A 20,542-nucleotide genomic window follows, 5' to 3' on the forward strand; every position below is an offset into this window, starting at 1 on the left:
CAATGTGAAGTGGAAGGTTCCAACTCTCTATCGTCGCTTTGCTGTCTCTAAAAGGACATGATTTGATTGATCTTTCATCTGGTTATTTTAATTCATGTTGACCTTGATTCAATACTTTGTGATAATTGCTGCACCACTTCATTCACAGTTCTTTCGAGATTTTTTATGTGCAATTTATCACTGCCACCATAAATAGCAATTAAAATGTCAACTGATAAAGAAAACATAACATTCATGAACACATAATATCTTTGCAAGAATAATTTAGATTCTCTCCACCAATCACCAACCCATTTGCCAATTTTTATATCAGATGTACATTAAATTTTACCATTCTAGGTCCAATCTAAGTATCTGTCAGAGGCTTTCGATTGACAAGAACGGTTTGACACCCCCATGTTAAATCATATTGTCAAAGGCATTTGCCAAAAAACAAATATATCAAGTAAAAAAGCAGTAACTAAAAATATGCAAAAAAGAGCCACTAAAGAGAGTAGTCATAAAATATAATTGAGTGTGATTTCTTATGGTCTTTGGATGTATAAAACATCCCACCTAATCATAACAAACAGTTGGGAATTATTGATGGAACTTTCAGTTTATATATCCCTACTCTAATCAAAACAGGCAAAGCCGGTGCCACTGGCAAGAATTATACAACAGTACTTAAATAAATGCAAAACTGGAAGTTTTTTCCAAGAGGATGCTTAAGAACCCTACCAGCCATCTAACTCTGGTTGGCAAATTTGATACCCTTCTCAATGGAGGCTTTGAGCTCAGGCTTTAGGCTTTCCAATCCTTCCTTCTCGAAGTCTGAGAGAGGGCCTAATCCCAAAACTTCTTCCACACCATTCTTTCCTAGCCTCACCTGTGAAGATCGGTAGTTAATGTTTAATAAAATGTTGGTTGCAGCATTTAATCAACGGAATATACATACATAGACACTTCCAACTGTTATGGCACAGTTGCATATATGCATTAACAAACAGGGGAAAACTAACCAATCAAGGAATAGGAACTGCTTTGCTATATAAAACAGTGTTACAAGTGGTGAGTTTTGTCATTAACATGCAACTACAGTTCCATAATGGTAAACTGTGACACATGCGAGTGCACATCGATATTACTAACGTGTAGATAAATCACCATCGTGATGTCACTGTAAGTAACGAACAAAACGCTGGCTTTATAACATATTTTCTATTCCCAAAAACGTGATATATAAAATACAAATAACCAATAAAAGAGTTGGCAAGACTTCACCAAATATAGATGTTAGTAGCACACAATATTAACCTTGGGGAAGAATTTAATGCAAGAGCTAATAGCAAAAACAGTAAACAAATTGAGGAATTTAATTTATTCTGAAGCGTTAACAGGTATTTCAATGGAAGTTACCTTAGAAGCAAAGAAAGGAAGCTCGGTGACACTTGATTGCACATACGAACATTCCACAACATCCGGGACTCCATTAAGTCCCTTCAGACAAGCATCTGCAAAAAGGGCTCCTGCATAGCTGCGAGAGACAAGGACACTTAGTACAAAAACAAATCCCAAACTACAAATGTAAGAAAAAATACTTATAATCAGGACAAATAGTGATAAGAAGCAAAAACCGGAGACAAGGTAGATGGAAGAAACCCTTCCAGAATGAAGTCAGAGGAAGAACAAAGCAGGTAGGGTATTTATCATAGACACATCTATACTGAAACCTCTCCCACATAGATTTTTAAATCATTGCATGTACAGTTGATAAGTCAAGGTTGATGGCATAACCCAGGAAAGCAAGCAACACAAACAATAAACATACACAAACACTGTTTTAAATGCAAAAGTGATGAAATAAGCTCCCACAGGATAAAGCATTTGCCAAAAGCAAACCAGCTTGAACGAGTATATAAATTACAGTTTCAAAAAATGTGAAGATGATAAGCTTGAAACCACATATGTGGAGTTAAGATTTGCTTGAACTAAGTTGTAAACATGAAAGCGTAGGAAATTAAACAGGATCAATTCCAGCAGTGGCTAAAGCTAGATATAAAACGCAGTCCTACAACCTCATGATCAGATTTGCACATTATTTTTTTCCTTCTGGTGAGTGATCAACATAATCCATTCACATTCCTAAATTCAAGCAATCAGCACAAACTCAACTGGCAGGATCCATAACACTTACAAAACAGAACAAATAATCGGGAAATTACACTTTTGCTTTAACTAAATACTTACGCCATAGACAACGTTGCAGATCCCTTTCCAGCCTTTGCTTCCACAACTTCCGTCCCTCCATCTTGTGTCCGCTTCGTAAGAGCCTTGATGTCTCCATCTGACAAATTGGCTTTAGGTGTGGCCTAAAGACATTCGTACAAAATATACAGCCTTAGTAAAGAGCACAAACCGAAAGTCAAAGGGCGAAAGGAAAAGTCAGTAAATAAGAACATACGTGAGAAAACAATGGAAGAATTGTAATTCCAGCATGGCCTCCAACAACTGGCACATTAACCTCTGCGAAGAAATACAAATTTGCCTTAAGTTCATAGATTTTGTTATTGATAAAATGCAAGCTATCAAAACACAATACATATATATGTATATATATATATATATATATTAAATACTACGGATTTCGATGCATAGAATTAACAAATCTGCACTCAAGTGGGCAACATTAGGCTTAGTCTTCCAAATTGTCCCACCCCTCCCCCCCAAAAAAAAAACAACCAAAAAAAAAAAAAAAAAGAAGAAGAAGACATATCGACCAGAATTATAGGTTGATTAAACACTATGACAGATTAACAAAAGGTGGGTATATACCAGCAACCGGGACATTTGCCTTGCCAGCATAGAAAGTCTTAGCTCTGACCACATCAAGCGTAGTGACACCGAACAACCTCTTTTCATCATAAGTTCCAGCTTTCTTGAAAACCTCAGCCGCAATTGGGACAGTCGAGTTCACTGGGTTGCTTATCATGTTGACCAGTGCCTGGGAGCAAAATATCCAAATCCCAAACCAAGTAAGTCTTATCAATCTATATATATAATCCAAGCCACACAAACTTAAGCAAAAAAATTAAAAATTAAAAAATTAAAAATAAACCCACATTTGGGCAGTACTTGGAGATGGCAAGGCAAAGTGACTTAACAATGCCAGCGTTGATGTTAAAGAGATCGTCACGTGTCATTCCAGGCTTCCTCGGCACACCGGCGGGAATGATGACGACATCGGATCCCTCCAAAGCTTCACCAAGCTGGTCCTCACCAGCGTATCCTTTAACCTAAAAGAATCAATAAAGGCACAAAATTTACAGACATTGCAAACCAACCGATGAAGAAAATCAAAACCCAGAATCAGATCAGATCAAAAAAAAAAAAAAAAAGAATCGATCACCATACCTCAGATCTAGTGTTTATGTGGCCAACATCGGCGGCGACGCCAGGAGTTCCAGCGATATCGTAGAGAGACAGAGAGGAAACAAGGGGGTTGAGCTTCATAAGGAGGGAGAGTGGCTGGCCAATTCCACCGGCGGCGCCGAGAACGGCGACTTTCCGGCCAGGCACCGAAGAGTCGGAATAGGCACGGCGAAAGACTTGGCTTTTGGAAGATGATGAAGAAGAGGCTCTGTTCAGAGCCAACTGAAGGGATCTCACCATGTACGGCCTCATTTTGGCGATTCTCCGAGCAGAGTGAGAGAGATATGAGGGTTCAGAAATGAGGGTTTGGAAGTGAAGCACGAGAAGAGAAAGTTAATGCGTGACGACGGTGGAAGAGGAAGTGACTGAGACTTTATATATAGGAAGTAGCCAGCCACTTGCGACCTGTTGTGACTCTCGAGGTGTGCCTCTGCTTTTGTTATTATTTTTTGCAAAAATTATTATTTGTTAATTAATTAATTGTTGTTGTTGTCATTTTTGTTAGGTTGGTAACTAAATCGAATTGTATACTTCTCAATCATTATAGTATTTTAATATTATCGATAAATATTTGTTCGTATTTGTTCTTAAAAGTTTCTTTTTTTGTTGAGATTTTGTTCATACAAGTTACGTAATAACCTTCAATAACTACTTTGGGAACCTAAAAAAATTTAAAACAATGGATAATTAATGGTTTTATATGCTTAATTAATTAAATTAGACCACTTTTTTTTATAATTTTAGATTTGAAACGTATAAATTATGAAGATACAATTATTTATCTTTTAATATGATTTTCAAGAATTTTTTAAATTTTATTTATGGTATGTTTTCTTTTAACTAATTAATAAAATTTATAACTTTCTATACTTTTTCTCTATTAAAATAAAAAATATAAAGTTTCAACATTAAATTCTAAAAATAATATAATAATTATTATATTGGCATAATTTTACGTTTCTTATTAGAAACTTATTAGAATTTGAAGTGAAATGCGAATTTGAATTTCTTCAGTTTTATACTATGTGAATCTTTAACACTACGAGGGAAATTTATTATTTTACGAGAAGATTAATATTGTTAATTTATGAACAAAAGAAAACGAAGAGAAAAAAGTTGATTTCATCACCTCAAAAGCGGCTTTGTTTTAAGAAAAACATCAAACACCTTGCATTGAAAATAATTGTATTGGCACATTGAATAGTATCTCCAATTCTTATGCTATTGGAGCAGTTGTAAAATAACACAGTGCCATTCATAGTGCCAATCCTTAAATTATAAATCTTTCATAGTATTTATTTGGAAAACCCAATGCAATAATTCAAAGATGTTTTGTGTTTTCTACTCTTTTTTTTTTTTTTTGGTTGTCCTTTTCATTTTTATTATGGGGTGCCTTTTTCTAAATTCTAACTTCGGGTTCTCTTCTATTCTACAATCAAAAAATCAGGGTAAAAGTCTCTTCTCAAACACACTATTGCCTAAACCGTGTATACTTTTGAGATGTGCTACAAGAACCCATGAATGATGTTCCTTATAAAATTTATAGCAAGAGCACTAATTAAACAACCTTTACCAATCACAAAAGTTCCTTTTTATTATATTCCCCACATAGGGCTCATACCTCCCACAATCTAAAGTTGTTGTAACTTTTTTAAGTACCAACTTGAATCAATTAAAGGCTTAAAGATAAGGGGACTTGTGGACCTGATAAATATACCTTTTTTTTTTTTCCCCCAACATCTAATTTCACAACTCTTTCTTCCCCACTTGTCTTTTTGTAGTCATGGAACGTTTTTTGGTTATTTCTCAACCCAAGTTAGTTTTGAAGTTATTGGCCCAAAAAAGCAAAAAAAAAAAGTTTTGAAGTTAAAAAAAAATGATATTCTGCAGAATATTAGGTCATACAAAATGCAAACTCAATGTTGTTTACAGCACATAGAAGAAAGGCGAATAGGAAGGGGATCAAAATCGACTCTATGTTTCACAATTTTTCTGTAACATGCTCCCGTACAGAAAGTACATGAAGGAAGAAAAATAGAAAAGAAAGAAAGAAAGAATCTGTCTCCTATTGTAAAACACAATCCTATATTAATGGCTAAGAAATTTTACCCACTAAATAACCAAATCGAGCTATTGTTAGAGAAAATCAATGTGAATTTGTACATAGAAGAGGAGGCTCAAACGATGATTTCGGAAGTAGTCAACGACATTGCTGCAGATATACGTTAATGAGGCTATATTTGAAAAGCTGACACAAAACCACAGCTTCGAGCACTAACCTTTCAGAAAAACTTGGGATTTGCTTTGTCAAGATTTATGATTTGTAGCCCAAAGGCAGAATGAAGTGAATGATCATACTTTGGTCATTGCTTCACCTTCTGTTCTCATTATCCAGTCTAAAATCTGAGAGCAATCTTCACGTCTAACAAAATGCCTTCACATGTAAACAAAACTATTAAGTTTCAGGTACCTGCACCACAAGAGTATAACCACAAAATGCTCCAGAATTCCATAATTATTACCTATTTTTAGTTCGATAGGCCTTTAATTCAGAAACTTCTCGGCGGCTTGATAACTCTTTTCTCAATTTGAGCGATTCAGGTACAATCACAGTTCCATTTTTATCATGGTATGCATCATAAATAAAATTAAGCACCTCTTCCTGCAAAAACAGTCCACCACAACAATGATCTAAACGACAGAAAAAGATTGATACTATTAAAGCGGGGAATTTATTGAGCAAGTATAACTAAATATTCAACAGGTTCAATGGCCATAAAAAAAAATAAAAAAGAAAAGAAAAAACTCAGACAAAGCTCAGGCTTCTGTTTAGAGAATATCTCACATTATGTGATTGCAGCAAGAAAGATTAATTGCAATGGAAAACGAATGAGACAACAAACAAAATTTGGATTATCACCTTGCAGCATGATGACTGTGTTTGTCAAGTTTTATGGAAAGAAAATATTGATCAGTATCTAATATTTGATTGCTTGATTGAACTTATAAATGACAACTAGAAAATACTTCATAATATAATAGAAATTGACAATTATAAGAACATAATCTTATTGTATGTCCCTAACATATCATATCTAATCTTTTAAAGAATTGTCACTTCGATCATGAACATGAGTGGCGATCTGTCTACATGCAGTCCGGAATTTGAATTCATAAACCGCTACAAACCATGTTTTATTTGACACCAAAATGGAAGGAATACATCTAAAGAAAAAGAAAAGTAATCCAGCCCATCTTACTCGATATTAAAAGCAAAATTCCAATTACATACCATGGGCTTAGAAGCATCAAGCCAGTGATATGTTCTCTCATTTCGAAACCATGTCAATTGTCGTTTTGCAAAATTTCTGCAAAAATTGTGAACTCTGAATGAAGGCAGAAACATAAACTGCTATATGAAGCATCAAGTGTGTTTTTTACTCATATATGTACTTGACCTAAATAGATATGTGATGTACAGACTTTTTAGTGATAAAGTCTAAGCTATCAATACATAGTTATGACTAAAAGACCAAAAAGGGAACTTCATTATATTAAAAAACTAATAATGAACAAAATTGAATACTCAAAACAATAAAATAAAAATGCAACATTGATTCGATATGTTGGGATTTTTTGGTTAAGAATGAAGTTTATCCTTTAAGTCTTCAAACCTGCCACAGTATATTGAGTATATACCAATTTTCCATTGAAGATTTTATAACTTCAATGCTGACCTTTGTACACTAAAAGAATATACTGACATAAATTAGAACCAAAAAAAAAAAAAAAAAAAAAAAAAAAAAAAAAAAAAAGGGATATACTAACATAAATGCCACCATGCATTTTACATATGATGTGTAAGGTCATGATTTCATATTTGCATTTTGCAGGTGAATATAATCATTGTGAGAAGCACTTTAAGCCTTCTCCCGACCCCCTCTCTTCCGCCTTGAGTCCTAGCAAATTCAGGTCTCCTCAAATTGTGTGAGGTTAAAACAAAAAAAAAAAAAAAAACAAATAATAATTTTGGTGACTCCTAGGTTTTTTTGATGAGGATGGTAGACATGTTGGTTAGCCTCATTGTATTAACGATGCTTCAGTATGTCTCGACTCCATCCTTTCCCCAGTGAGAAACGTTTACAGCTTACATATTTCATTTAATATCCATTCAAATGACTTTTTTTCTCTAAGAGAATACATTCTCACAAACAGATGCTTTTAAATGTCCCTGTTTCATCCTTCCCCCCAATTAGAAATGTTTAATGCTGATATATTTCATTTATTTCCATTGAACTAAAGCAATTTCTAAGAGATATATATTAGAACAAATCCATGTTGGCAGCGGTCACAAAACCTAGCAAAAAATATCCTCACTCAGCAAATGCAGGTATCTTACAGGTATCTTACATGAATTCTATATGTCTCGAAAAGGAGCACTACCTAGATGCTTTCTGAAATTCTGATAAAAAAGCATAAAATTGTCCTGCAGAACTTCTGCCACCTTGCTGCCTGCACATTAGCAGATACTCCATTGCCTGAAAGTTGTAATCATATACACCAAATTACACTTATCATTACAGCCTATTTATACAGAAAAAACAACTACCATATGGAGGGGGAAATAAGAGAGAGAGAGAAAGAGAGAGAGAGAGAGAGAGAGAGAAAGCTACTACTACTTGTGAGATTACAATATGATGGAATAGGGAAGAATAAGTCGAAAATGTCAAAGACATACTTGTCTGTAACCAATCGCTCGAGTTGCTGAATTTGAATTCGGAAGAAGGCCTATATCAAGAAGCCATCTGGCCTCAGACAAAATACCTTCACTTCCTACAGTTAAAAGAAGAAGAATTTAAAAATAGAAGGAATACATTACAACTAGAGAGTGAAATACAGCTAAAGCTTGGAACACGATGGTCAAATGTGTAGCACACATCAATCACAGTGTAGTAAACTATAATCAGTTGTTGCATTTTACCCTCACAATGACAGTTTATAGATAATGATCAGCTTATGAAAACAATTAAAAGTGGACAAGTGAACCATAAAGAAGTACTGCGAGTATGATTTACCTGAGAGCATATCCTCACAACGGTAATCAATTGATCTATAGAGATGAAGCCTTTGGCTAGAGAGGAAAAAGCAAATGAAGTCATAGTCCAATCCCTTTGATTTATTTTCCCCGACTTCATCAGGAGATGAGTTCATGTCATTAGAGTTGTCTGTAGCACCCAAATCACATTGTTTCCGGAAAGAATCATATGGTACTGAAAATGCAGATGGAGGTGATCCACTAGACTGTCAAATCCAAAGAGTACAAAGAGATTAATACAGGCTTGCAAATACATTAAAAAATCTAAAAAAGTCCAGACAAACCAAAGTAACAGTAGTCCATTCATCACACTAAAATTATTCTTCCAAAAATGAAACTAGTAATGCTATTTCCTAAAACCAAATAAAGTACATCAATGGAATACAAGTATACTTCTTGAAAAAGATTTTTTTTTTTTTTTTTTTTTTTTTTTTTTTTTTTTTTTGTGGGGGGGAGGAAAAAGGAGCACAAATCCAATTATATGATCACCAAACGGTAACTTTATTGGGTACCAGCTCTACTTCATAAATAATAAATCCACATCAAGAGAAAGAGAGAATTATTCCAGTGTTCACAAATATAAATACAAATCCCACACTAATTAACCTTAATGATCTCAAGGCTTCGTCGTAGCCGATACCAATCATTCATAGCCAAAAATTGGGCTTTTGGGTCACCTGCTTTGACAACCAACTCCACAGCTGCATCCCAGTCTTCGCTTTTCTGTAAGTCTGCTAGTTCTGCATATACTTCAGAAGCAACCTCCAGAGATGCTTTAGGCACATCAGGCTTTCCATACATGAACCTTATATTTTTCAACAAAGTATTAATTATGTCAATTCACTAGGAAAAGGGAAGTGATGTCATCATGAGGATAAGAATTACATAAATCCATTACTGCAATAACTAGGGTGGTCATAAACAGGGGGGGAGGGAGACTAACCAGAAGAAGAAGGAGTTCTTCCAGTCTATTAAACAATTAGATAAGGTCTTTCAATTTTATGCATTGCTCTGCCATTTCTTTTATGAGATAAATTCATTTCCTCATAAACGTTATATAGAACATTATAAGCACATACCATCTCAAGTACAATCCAGTCCCACCGGTAACTATGGGAACACGGCCACCATCAAGAATGCATCTTGTAGCTTGCCTTGCATCCTCATAAAATTGACCAACAGAATAGTCTGGAGAATAAAATACATGTTTTGAATAGGGAGAACAGTAACATCCAAACACCTAGCAGTTGAAAAGTCAATATTATCCAGCAGGACACACACTTTCATTAAAGCCTCCAAATTAGATAATGTTTAGTCAAGAATGTAATGGGACATCAACTAGAGATGGCAAGGATGGATAAATTTCAATATGCCATAGAATAAGTAGATCCTACAGGAAACAACCTTCAGAGGGGTGCAGTATGTCAAGCAGATGATGTGGCACCTCCTGCACCAAAAGGAAAATATTCAAATGACAACAATGCCTATATATTCCATACAAGCAAAAGATGTTAGTCAAGTGCCAGTTACCGAGAAGCAGGTCAGATAAGATCATAAATAAGATATTCTTTCATAAATAAGATATTCTTTGTGTTTACTTGTGGATATGTAGCTATTATATTGTTTACCAGTATTATGTATTTGCTTTATGCATTTGCAGTGACAGAAAGAAGACTGCAGGAACAAAAAGGAGGGATGAGGGATTGGTTGGATTGGGCAGGTATATACAAGAATTGATTTATAGAATTACAGAAATTAATAAGAATTTAATGATAATAGAGAATAAAATATCTTGGATACAATCATAAATTTAAGAGAAACATTCAAAAGGATCGAGACATTTTGATCAGTGAATCTCGATGTGGCACTTCATCACTAATTTAATAACTCTAAAATATAACAGGAATGGTATATATGTCACCTAATTAAAACCCGCTTCAAGCCAGATATTAGGTAAAATATCAGTTCCAATATTATATAACCAAAGTATGATGCATCTTAATTAGAAGAGGACCTTTCTTTCACTCGGGGAAGGCTTGGCAGATCCAACATCAAGACCCCGATACACCTGTAGCACAGTAAATATCAAATTAATTCATTTCTTATCTGCTCATAAGCGTCAATAGAAAACAAATCTATCATGGATACGGCATGCATATCCCTTGTACACAAGCATAACCCAGGTTAACGCATTTCTTTTAAAACCATGAGACTTTCTTAAAATTACATAATTCTGCTTTACAAAGATATGAAACTAATCGATCAAAAGAAGAAAAATGATATAAAATTTTGAGGCTCTAATTGGATGACGATGGAGGAAACGGAAATCATAACTCGAAAGGAAAAAAGTTACTGTGCTTAGAACTTAAGTAACTTGAATTCAAAAGTTGCTGAACAAATAGGAGATAAACTTGTAAAATGAATTTTTAGCAGTGATGTTTATTTGGTCAAACTAGAAAAAGATTTTGCTTTCATTCCCCTCCAAGAACCAATATATTACCAAAGCTTTTTCAATTTCCTCAAAGCCCTTCAGCGTCCAAAAAGAACATTTAGCTGCCATCGATAGGAATTTAAATCCAGAAACCAAAACAACTGAAATAATAAGTCAAATAGTTTCCTGTTATCAAATAGTGATGGAATTCCAACACTCCAAAACATATTTTTTCTTTTCCTTTCCCTGCATTTTCTCAGCAACCCAAAAAAAAAAAAAAAAAAAAAAAAAAAAAGGATTTATCACCAAATGCTCTATCACGTAAAATTTTCACCTCTAGGAAGTTGGGACGCTAACAAAACACTCGAATTTCCTATCCATTGAACCTCAGAAAACTACTCAGCAAAGCCATTAGAAAGTTTCTTACGCATTTTTCTACCCATTCTGAGCAACCAAACAAATAACTACGAAAACCACCAAGAGGGATTCTTTTTTTTTTTTTTTTTTGGGTTCTAACCTGGACAGAGTCGGCGCTGATGATTTCCCCATTGAGACGCTTAGCGAGTTCCAAAGCAAGTCTGCTCTTTCCGGCACCAGTCGGCCCAGATATAACTATCACCTTCTCCTTATTCTTCAAGCCAGAAGTAGCGGAACATTTGGTTGCCAACAGCCGCCGTCGGCCACCGAAAATGATCGCAGCAGAGCGACGGAGAGACATTTCAGGCGAGCAAGGGAGGCTTAGGCAGCATGTACGGACGCCACCAGACACTCCGCTGCTGATTATCATTTTTCTCGTAACAGATTGACAGAGGGAATGTGGGTTTTAAAAACTCCTTATAAAGTGCTGTACCGTAAAATTCTGATAACAGATATTTCATATTTTGCTTTTCAAAAAAGAAAAATGATATTTCGTATTTTGGAAATTTTGAAAACTTTTTTTGTTTTTTGTTTTTTTTTTTTTTTTTAAAGAAACTTTGGACACCCTGTATGCATATGTGTTTGGATGCTTAGATAATTTTATAGAAAGGAGAAATAGTTAATTTCTTTTTTGGGTTTGTAAAAACGCTTTTTTTGTTTTTTATATTTTTATACATCAAGATTTCATTTTCATGATATAGTATACCATTATTTTTCTCTTCTTCTTTATTTTCAATTGGGAATTTATGAAAATGAGAAATTGAATTAAATTTATTAGGGTCCAAATAATTTCTAAGCTAAACAAAAAAGAAAAGGAGCTTTTTTTTTTATTTTTTTCTTCTTCTTCTTCTCCTTTTTTTTTTTTTTTTTTTTTTTTGGAAAGTGAATAAGAGGAATTTAGTAATACAGGGATGAAAATTTAGCCAATGATTCCAACAAAAAAAAAATTACATATATGAGTTTTTCTTATATCTTTGATGCACAAAAGAACCCGTGATTCATATCAAGGATGGGTGTGTTTGGGTGGAAGTAATATGTAGGAAAATAAAATATGGAAAATTTCTTCCCTCGATGCCATGAGCAAATGTTTCGCAGGCAGAGAACATGGGAGGAAAACATGACGAAACTTTCCTTCTAATATTTCTTACCTTGAAAAATTACTAAAAATTGAATCATATTGAGAGATTTACTTCCATTTTCTTTCAGCCCCTCTTTGCATACAAATATATAGTACTTATTATTTAAAAACATTAGAACCAAGAGGATTTTATGCCGATAGAATGTGAAGAAATTGATATGCCACCTCTCTCTTCAACCATGGACATTAATTCTGTGATTGAAATTGCTTCAAACCGAAAACATATTTTCAAATGGGTGATTACTCTTTGAATGGCCCACATAAACATTACAAATACATATCTATATATATATATATATATACGGCCTTCCTTCAATTACTTCAACATATAGATGTTACCTAAAACTTGATCCTACCAACTGGTGGTTGCATGGTATCCCTCTGAAAAAGACTTAAAACTCAAGCAAGCAGTTCAAATACTGACCAACAAAAAGTAATGTAAAACAACATTCAAACACAACGATATCATTTTCTCTTCAACATTTTTTTTTTTTTTTTCCCTAAATGAAGCAGCTTTCTATAGACCGCCGGATCCAATCCCTCTTCCCTATTGTGTTGGCTTCTCTTCTCGTCTTAGGGACTGCAAAGCTGGTCCTTGAAAAGTTGAAGAGCAACCATAGCTATGCTTTTCAGATAAATGGCAGGGCAAGAGATGGAAAGCATGGACTAGCAGTTATTGTTTCTCCTGAGGACCGCATCGATGAAAGTTGCAACGTTTTCGAAGGAGAATGGGTATGGGACAATGTCTCTCATCCTCTTTATACAGAAGAGAGTTGCCCCTACCTGGTAAAACAGGTTACTTGCCAAAGGAATGGAAGACCTGATTCTTTCTATAAGAACTGGAGGTGGCAGCCTAATGGATGCAAACTCCCAAGGTAACTTAGTTTAAAAGCAATCAATCAAAGGGTTGTTATGAGTTTGTCACAAACTATGAAGCAACAAAGTTTTATTTGATTAGGATTGAATTAAGTGCTATTCAAGCTCGAGAACGATTATTAGCCTCTATATCTGCAGCATAGATTAAGAATGAAATGAAAGAACTTGTCATAGTTTCGCTAAAAGTATCTAAACTTAACCTTTTGCATGCATAACTTGCATGTAGAACTGGACCTATTAGGCTCTGACCGTTTTTAGAGGTGCATTTGAAGTTGAAATGCTGAGTTTCTTTAGGGCTCAACTCTAAACGTTGGAATATTTTCTGACATGAGAATGGTATTGGAACTTGGAAGACAAAAATAGTCATTATAAGTAATGGCTTAGAAATGTTCGCTTATTTTTCAGGTTTGATCCATTGAAGTTGCTGCAAATTTTGCGAGGAAAACGACTAATGTTTGTTGGAGACTCTGTACAAAGAGGCCAGTTCGAATCCTTGGTGTGTATGCTCCAATCTGTCATACCTGAAGGAAAGAAATCGCTTGAAAGAATTCCTCCCAGGAAGATCTTTAAAATCCAGGTACCTCAAAATTTGCCCATCCTCTTATCACAATTCCAACAAAACTTGAATTTGGACCAGGTAAAATATGTGAAGACTTGAAGATTCGGTATGCAATAGAAAATCAATATTTTATTTTCTTGACCGAAATGAAAATATTCAAGGTAGATGGGCATATATAGCAAATATCTATTCTTGTAGCTTGCCAAATGTACAGCTTTTGTATCATAGCATAAACGTAGTTAATTTTAACCGTGCCTTTGTTAATTACTGTTGTTTTCATCTTTAGGAATTTGATGCATCGATCGAGTATTACTGGGCTCCATTCATCGTCGAGTCGATTTCAGATCATGCAACAAAACATACTGTGTTGAAACGGCTGGTGAAGCTTGACTCCATATCAACCCATGGCAAACATTGGAAAGGAGTTGATGTGTTGGTGTTTGAGAGCTATGTATGGTGGAAGTATAAGCCTACAATCAACGCAACGTGAGTATGTGCCTCAATTCATTAAAGGGCAGTTCTCTTCTGTTTGTTCCTTCGTACCTCAGCTTCTGATTTCACTTACTAACTCAGTAGCAGCTAGGAATTGGAACCCAATATGGACACATTTTCCTTTTTCATTTAATTTGGATGATTAAATATATATTTTGGTTTCAGATATGGGAGTCCGGATGACGTGGAAGAATACAATGTGACCACTGCATATAGATTGGCTTTAGAAACATGGGCAAATTGGTTAGAATCCAGCATCAACCCCTACACTCAGAAGGTCTTCTTCATGAGTATGTCCCCCACACATTTATGGTGAGTTTTAATTCATATTTGCTAAATCATAATTTTACAAAGCCTCTTTTTCAGTTCCCAATTCTTGTCAAAAGCTGACATTTCAATTCAAATGGTTCAAACTAAAGCAATACCAAACGGAACTCCTCCAGCCTGCCTAATCCCAAGTTCCGGAGTTGAAAACAACCCTTGCTTGCAAAAATAGTTCACTCCAACATTTTTTTTTTTTTTTTTTTTTGGCCAGGAGCTGGGAGTGGAAACCTGGGAGCAATGAAAACTGCTTTAATGAATCATACCCAATCCAAGGTCCATATTGGGGTACCGGTTCAAGTCTGGAAATCATGGACATAGTACATGACATATTAGAAGAATTGAAAGTCAATGTGACATTATTGAATATTACTCAGTTGTCAGAATTTCGGAAAGATGCTCATACAACAATATATGGTGAACGCAAGGGCAAGCTCTTGACCAAGGAACAGAGATCTGATCCAAAGAACTTCGCTGATTGCATTCATTGGTGCTTACCAGGCGTCCCTGATACATGGAATGAAATTCTGTATGCATATTTGTTAAAGAATCACCAAAATGTATCATAACCTGAATGATAAAATAGGCGAGGCTCTGTGAAATCTATGAGGTACATTAGTATGCCGATATTGGATATTAATAACTACGACATTTTTTTTCATTTTTTTAAGCAGGGAAGAAGAATAAGGAACCAGTGGCACAAGCATTAGCACAAGATTATAACCTTTTATTCTTTTCTTAATCAAAGACACAAATGTAATGTTGTACAATGATTTCAGAGTTATTGCAAGTTTGCGTAAGGAAGAACGCCAATTTCGTCATACCTTCCACATAGCTATCTGATTATTTTAATATATTTCTAAATAGAAAGAGTGAACCTCAACCATAAATATTAGAAGCAAGCAGTAGTCCAACGTCTTCATCCAAATAAGCAAAAGGACGTAAGATGTCCAATTGCAGGTATTTACAGAGACCAGATGTTTTACTTACAGGAGCTCCCATTCAGAGTCGCATTCATGATGAGTTTGCAAATTCTGTTTGTCAAAGGGTGTGCGAGAGCTTGAATCTATATCACAATCTCCATACCATATTGGTAGCTGCTCGTACTCCTTAGCCAACCTCTTCTTTGAAGCAAAAATGTCCTGGATCCTTTTCTAATGATTGAAAAGAGCGAAAGAAAATAAATAATGTACCAGTTTTCCTACTGATGAAGCAAATAACATGTCAACATAATAAATCTCTAATGTAGACGTCAGAGATCATCACAATGATTACAATTTAGTCCAGCTGCTGAAATAATGCACATGGTTTTCTACTTTTTGATCAATTTTAGAATTCATGGTTGTGAGTACTAGAAAATAGAAACCAACCAAAATAATTTTAGAAAATGGTGAAAAATCCCAATCAACAGGAAGCCACCATATCATCATTATATAATTAAAGCACAACCTAAACAAGTATGGGACTGGGATTCAACAAAATGTGCACTAAGAGTTGCATCTGTTCTGACACATTCCACGAGGACCGATGACAAAGAGAGAAACAAGTCACATTGAGGATGACTATAAGAGGCTAACAGTAACATGCCCCTTTAAGTCATACCTACAAGCTCTGTCAAACTATTCTTTTTCCATTTTAAACAATATATACAAAAACATATACACATGTAAATTTAATATACACATAGACACAGAGACAAAGAAAAAGTACCTTATATGATCTGAGCTTTTGAACTCTGCAAGAGATGGTATACAGAGCACTATCATCTACAAAGACACAGCTCTCCTCAAGCTTCACCTTATCACACAAATCAATAGTCTCCATGCTAGAATACATACTGTCATAATCATCTGAACATCATGTAAAAGTTTAACGAGATTAGCGATAAGGTAATACATACAGACTATACCATAGATAAATCACAGAAGCAAGAGTCAGTAATGACTTGAACGAACGGATAGGTTAAAAACTATCTTCACCAAAGCACATGTAAAGCTTTCATATTGAACTCAATTGGGATACATTAAATCTTAGGACCTAATTGGCTTCAATAGAATGTCCAAGATAGGATTGAAATAAAGAGAAAAAAGTGGTGGGGTCCAAGCAGGCCAAATTAAAGTGAAAACTTCGAGATGTAAGTTATGAAAAAGGTTCTGCATTGATGTAAAATCTCCTGCCTAAATAGCGTTAAAGCACCACTTTCCTAAAAGCTCAAGTGTGCAGGAAGCTGACCAAACTAAGTATATCAATCTAACACACAATTTATTATCAACACATAGATGGAAACACAATAATTAAAGACAATAACTGGGGGCCCTGGGGGTTTTGGCAAAGGAAACAGAGGGGAGGAGATTGCAGAAAACAGAAGTACCATAATACAAATTCATATTTCATACCAATTTCTATAGAGGGAATGCAAGCCTCAAATGGAGGAATCTCACAGGACTTGGTATCCTTCTGTCCTGACGATTCAATCAAAGAAAAATTTTCACTATTTCTGCAATTTGCTTCCCCTGTCAAAAAATAAAGTTGATCAAAACCACTTGTAAAGAGAAAGCAATAATACTAGTGAAACATACAGATAAAAAGGACCAACCAACTGATTTTAGTGATACTGCACAACTGGATGAAACAGGTTGTGCCTCTACTGCCTTGTGTTCAGTGGAAAAAATTGAGGCTGGTATGGGAGACAGGACCTTGCGAGGACTATCAGAAACACAGCTAGCCCTATCAACATGATTATGACAAAAAACTTCTTTGGAGGGTAAGATTTCAGATGAATTCCCAGAGAGACTGTTAATAGAATCCTTCAATACCGAACTGTTGTTTGATTCTTGTTCCCTTTCTGCTATTTTGACGACTGAAAAAGCCATTTCAGGTTGGGAAGATGAGGAATCAATATTATCCCCTTCTGCTGCAGTGACAACTGTAAAAGCCATTTCAGACTTAGCAGATGATGAACCAATATCACACTCAGTGTGATCAGCAATATCATAGAACCGGGGGGATTCAGACTCCGAAACATAAGCTGAAGTTTGGGGCGCTACCTCACTCAAAATAACATGTTTCTTTGTTATATTATTGTCACTGAATTCATTAACAGGTGATACTTCAACAGGTTCTATCTCAATGGGAGAAGTTTTCTCCAGAAGCCCATATGCACACTCCTCTATGGCTTTTACTTCATTACCTAACTCAGACTTTTCATCTGTCAAAACATCAGCAATCTTCCCATTTGATAGGACAGAGTCTGATTCCTTACCGGCATCCACAGAGTTAGGAGTATTGAGTTGATCTACAATACGATGTTCACCAGATACATCATCCACCTGATTCACTATAGGATCAATCACATGGGCCTCCATATGTGATAGCTTTGTGACAATATCTGAAGAAACTTTCTTAGTTGCTAGTACCGAGTCAACATGGGCATTAATGGCAGCATTTCCTTCCGGAGGAACTGCTTTAGCTTCAGTTTTAACAGAATCAGATGGAGGAGGAAGTAAATCTTGAATAACATCTGAACAGAATTTCATGACGTTTTCACCCACATTATGCACCTGGTTTTCCACATATTGAACTGGATTCTGCAGATGAAAGAAATTCAATAAACAAAAAGTAATAATGAAAAACATTCAAAAGCTGGGACAAGCCCACAATTCAAGTCAGAGCATACAGTTAAGTCACTCTTTTCACAGTGACATGAATACTTTTTCTTCTCATTCCTTTTGGCCATGGAGGAAAAAATTTTATTATACAAAACGTGGAAAAAGAAATTTTGTCTTGAGACACAAATTAACTGAGGGACCATTAGGATAAAACCATGGGGGTATTAATTACCTGATTAATATTGTTAAAAAAAAGTCAATTAAGATACCAAAGGAGAGAGATTGAGAAATTTTTAGTAGAAAATGAGAATAAAACTCTCTATTTGAGTTACTTAGACTTGGTGTATGGTTTGAATTCACGCATTTTTCTTGGGTACTTAAATCACACCCTAATACAGGTAACCAAATTTCACATGCCGATTTAATTAACGGAAAAAACAAAAACAAAACAATAATAACAAATTTTAAATGATTAACTATTTAAACTAAGAATTCAGATTCAAACCACCTACTCAAATATCTCCCTCCAAATGGATCATCAGAGAAGTTTTTTTTTTGGAAAAGGGTAAGTTATTGTGTTTTAAAAATAAGAAACAAATATGGATACGTTACTTACAATATCGTCTATCTCCTGGCACATTGCTTCAAACTTTTGATAAATGTTCCCAACCCAGTCTCCATTTCTAAATTTAAAATTCATAATGTATGATAAATTTCAGCTGCAGTCAAATGAAAATTTGTCAAACCATGATGACTCAGGTTCATGGAATAACATCACAAATTCAATATCCAAGCTCAAGCAAACTACATAGCAAAAGACTGTAAATGGATTAGTTTGAATTGTCTTAAAATACAAAGAAAGAAACAGAAGTTCTCCAAATCCTGGAAACAGGCATTTAGCTGAATAAACAACAATTTTCACTCCAGTTACCAAAAACAACCCTAAACTCAGTCGTCCACATTATATAAGTTCCACCCACTCATCCAGATCATACAAATTTTGAACGCAACCAGTTTGTAATGAATTCTATAAAGGTTATCCAAACTATAATAATTACAATCCATAAACATAATTTCGAGTTTAAAATTATTCTCTACGCCATAAATTTCAACTACTTACAAATCCTTTATGGAATTAAATAACCTAGTTAATAGTCTACGATTCCTACCCTTCAGTATAAGATCAACAAGTATTTAAATTTTTTTTTTTTTAAATAAAACATTCAATTATTCTCTAGCACTGATTAGCAACATCGTATTCGATAAATTTAAGGTCGTAATCATCTAGAAACAGAACACCATCATGATCATCATCAAGCGTTAGGGCAATCGTTGGGAATTTGGAACATGATCATAGACTCTGCACGTATATACATACACCAAATTTACATATACACACTTTGCATGCATAAACATATACGCACATGTTGTTCAACATAGAAATTTGTACAAAAATTAAAATAAATTCGGACATAATAATAAAAAGATCATATAATAGAAGAAGAGCCAAATTGAAGCTTGCTTATTGAGGTACAGAGAAAGAACCCTAGAATCAAAGGAAGGAAAGAGGTAGAGAGCAAGATGAAGAGGTGAATTGCCGGAAACCTTAAGGCTGCCGGTGACTGGAATTGCTTTTCGCCGGTAAGTTCTCAGCTAGCATGCAGAGAGAGAGAGAGAGAGGCAGTGGGAGAGAGAGAGAGACGACAGTGGTTTGGGTTGGCACCTGGCACTTGGCAAAAGGGTTTAGGAGAAAACACAAAGGGTTTAATAAGGATTTGCTCCATTAATAATATTACTAATAATTTCAATTTCCCAAAGCATAATAATAATAATAATAATAATAATAATACAATGTTAATTTTACTATAATTTATTTGTATTTCGATATAATTACAGTTTTTTAAGACGAGTTTATATTAAAAATATATATATATATATATATTGAGTGATTAAATATATTTTATGTTTTATTTTATAAAGAAATGAATAAATATGTGTAGGATGTACTCTCTAAAGTTGATTTGGTTGTGTGAGAATTCCATATGACATCAAAATCAGTTGTTAATTAAAATTCTATTACTTCATTCGTGGCGAAAAATGTACAAGAAGATCAACCTATAATTTTTTTTTTTATTTATCACTTAAAGAATATTAATAAATACAAATTAATATATATATATATATATATATATAT

At 34.6% G+C, this 20,542-nt stretch overlaps 4 protein-coding genes and 1 long non-coding RNA gene across 10 annotated transcripts; 1 reads left to right on the forward strand and 4 right to left on the reverse strand.

Moving 5' to 3' along the window:
• Positions 1–494: 494 nt before the first annotated feature.
• Positions 495–3,818, reverse strand: LOC107432538 (malate dehydrogenase, mitochondrial). The gene is made up of 7 exons (XM_016043689.4): positions 3,394–3,818; positions 3,102–3,275; positions 2,815–2,983; positions 2,444–2,505; positions 2,230–2,351; positions 1,399–1,516; positions 495–868 (listed from the first exon to the last, which is right to left on the reverse strand). The coding sequence occupies exons 1-7, from the start codon at positions 3,661–3,663 to the stop codon at positions 728–730; spliced, it is 1,056 nt and encodes a 351-aa protein (XP_015899175.3). The 5' UTR covers positions 3,664–3,818; the 3' UTR covers positions 495–727.
• Positions 3,819–5,293: 1,475 nt separating this feature from the next.
• Positions 5,294–11,922, reverse strand: LOC107432460 (tRNA dimethylallyltransferase 9). Of its 4 annotated transcripts, XR_001582710.4 has the most exons (12): positions 11,455–11,915; positions 10,521–10,574; positions 9,911–9,953; positions 9,586–9,694; positions 9,113–9,311; positions 8,487–8,712; positions 8,150–8,244; positions 7,855–7,949; positions 6,704–6,779; positions 5,934–6,073; positions 5,691–5,845; positions 5,294–5,623 (listed from the first exon to the last, which is right to left on the reverse strand). XR_001582710.4 is itself a non-coding variant. In XM_048465189.2 (11 exons), exons 1-11 carry the CDS (start codon positions 11,484–11,486, stop codon positions 5,764–5,766), a joined length of 1,203 nt encoding a protein of 400 aa, XP_048321146.2. In that variant the 5' UTR covers positions 11,487–11,920; the 3' UTR covers positions 5,294–5,763. The 4 variants fall into 4 exon arrangements, 3 of the variants coding, with proteins under 3 accessions (XP_048321146.2, XP_015899096.3, XP_048321145.2); XM_048465189.2 differs by having other exon boundaries at positions 5,294–5,845; positions 9,586–9,746; positions 11,455–11,920; XM_016043610.4 differs by having other exon boundaries at positions 5,369–5,845.
• A 928-nt stretch (positions 11,923–12,850) lies between these two features.
• LOC107432554 (protein trichome birefringence-like 31) lies at positions 12,851–15,572 on the forward strand. The gene is made up of 5 exons (XM_016043720.4): positions 12,851–13,367; positions 13,774–13,945; positions 14,214–14,413; positions 14,585–14,731; positions 14,955–15,572. The coding sequence occupies exons 1-5, from the start codon at positions 12,997–12,999 to the stop codon at positions 15,307–15,309; spliced, it is 1,245 nt and encodes a 414-aa protein (XP_015899206.3). The 5' UTR covers positions 12,851–12,996; the 3' UTR covers positions 15,310–15,572.
• Positions 14,713–15,287, reverse strand: LOC125419401 (uncharacterized). The gene is made up of 2 exons (XR_007238352.2): positions 15,147–15,287; positions 14,713–15,042 (listed from the first exon to the last, which is right to left on the reverse strand). It is a non-coding gene; the product is annotated as an uncharacterized LOC125419401 (long non-coding RNA).
• Positions 15,447–20,114, reverse strand: LOC107432553 (uncharacterized). 3 transcript variants are annotated; one of them, XM_025066706.3, is made up of 6 exons: positions 19,954–20,114; positions 18,965–19,067; positions 17,337–18,327; positions 17,137–17,253; positions 16,451–16,590; positions 15,447–15,894 (listed from the first exon to the last, which is right to left on the reverse strand). In XM_025066706.3, the coding sequence occupies exons 2-6, from the start codon at positions 19,046–19,048 to the stop codon at positions 15,727–15,729; spliced, it is 1,500 nt and encodes a 499-aa protein (XP_024922474.3). In that variant the 5' UTR covers positions 19,049–19,067; positions 19,954–20,114; the 3' UTR covers positions 15,447–15,726. The 3 variants fall into 3 exon arrangements, with proteins under 3 accessions (XP_024922474.3, XP_024922473.3, XP_060668619.1); XM_025066705.3 differs by having other exon boundaries at positions 19,894–20,088; XM_060812636.1 differs by lacking the exon at positions 18,965–19,067 and having other exon boundaries at positions 19,954–20,107.
• Positions 20,115–20,542: the final 428 nt, after the last annotated feature.

This window comes from Ziziphus jujuba, chromosome 11 (assembly GCF_031755915.1).
Source record: "Ziziphus jujuba cultivar Dongzao chromosome 11, ASM3175591v1".
In the NCBI taxonomy this organism is placed as follows: Eukaryota; Viridiplantae; Streptophyta; class Magnoliopsida; order Rosales; family Rhamnaceae; genus Ziziphus; species Ziziphus jujuba.

Excerpts from the sequence above, each read along its gene's own strand:
- LOC107432553 (XM_025066706.3), bottom strand. The coding sequence starts at position 19,048 with ATGAATTTTAAATTTAGAAATGGAGACTGGGTTGGGAACATTTATCAA. Across the intron at positions 18,328-18,964 it reads GCCAGGAGATAGACGATATT|AATCCAGTTCAATATGTGGA; the intron begins GTAAGTAACGTA and ends TTTCATCTGCAG. Across the intron at positions 16,591-17,136 it reads CATTCCCTCTATAGAAATTG|ATGATTATGACAGTATGTAT; the intron begins GTATGAAATATG and ends CATGATGTTCAG.
- LOC107432538 (XM_016043689.4), bottom strand. The coding sequence starts at position 3,663 with ATGAGGCCGTACATGGTGAGATCCCTTCAGTTGGCTCTGAACAGAGCC. Across the intron at positions 2,984-3,101 it reads TCTCCAAGTACTGCCCAAAT|GCACTGGTCAACATGATAAG; the intron begins GTGGGTTTATTT and ends TTTTGCTCCCAG. Across the intron at positions 2,352-2,443 it reads TTCTTCCATTGTTTTCTCAC|GCCACACCTAAAGCCAATTT; the intron begins GTATGTTCTTAT and ends GAATGTCTTTAG.
- LOC107432554 (XM_016043720.4), top strand. The coding sequence starts at position 12,997 with ATGAAGCAGCTTTCTATAGACCGCCGGATCCAATCCCTCTTCCCTATT. Across the intron at positions 13,946-14,213 it reads GGAAGATCTTTAAAATCCAG|GAATTTGATGCATCGATCGA; the intron begins GTACCTCAAAAT and ends TTTCATCTTTAG. Across the intron at positions 14,732-14,954 it reads ATGTCCCCCACACATTTATG|GAGCTGGGAGTGGAAACCTG; the intron begins GTGAGTTTTAAT and ends TTTTTTGGCCAG.
- LOC107432460 (XM_016043610.4), bottom strand. The coding sequence starts at position 11,724 with ATGATAATCAGCAGCGGAGTGTCTGGTGGCGTCCGTACATGCTGCCTA. Across the intron at positions 9,954-10,520 it reads CTTCCCCGAGTGAAAGAAAG|GAGGTGCCACATCATCTGCT; the intron begins GTCCTCTTCTAA and ends CTTTTGGTGCAG. Across the intron at positions 7,950-8,149 it reads GAGCGATTGGTTACAGACAA|GCAATGGAGTATCTGCTAAT; the intron begins GTATGTCTTTGA and ends TACAACTTTCAG.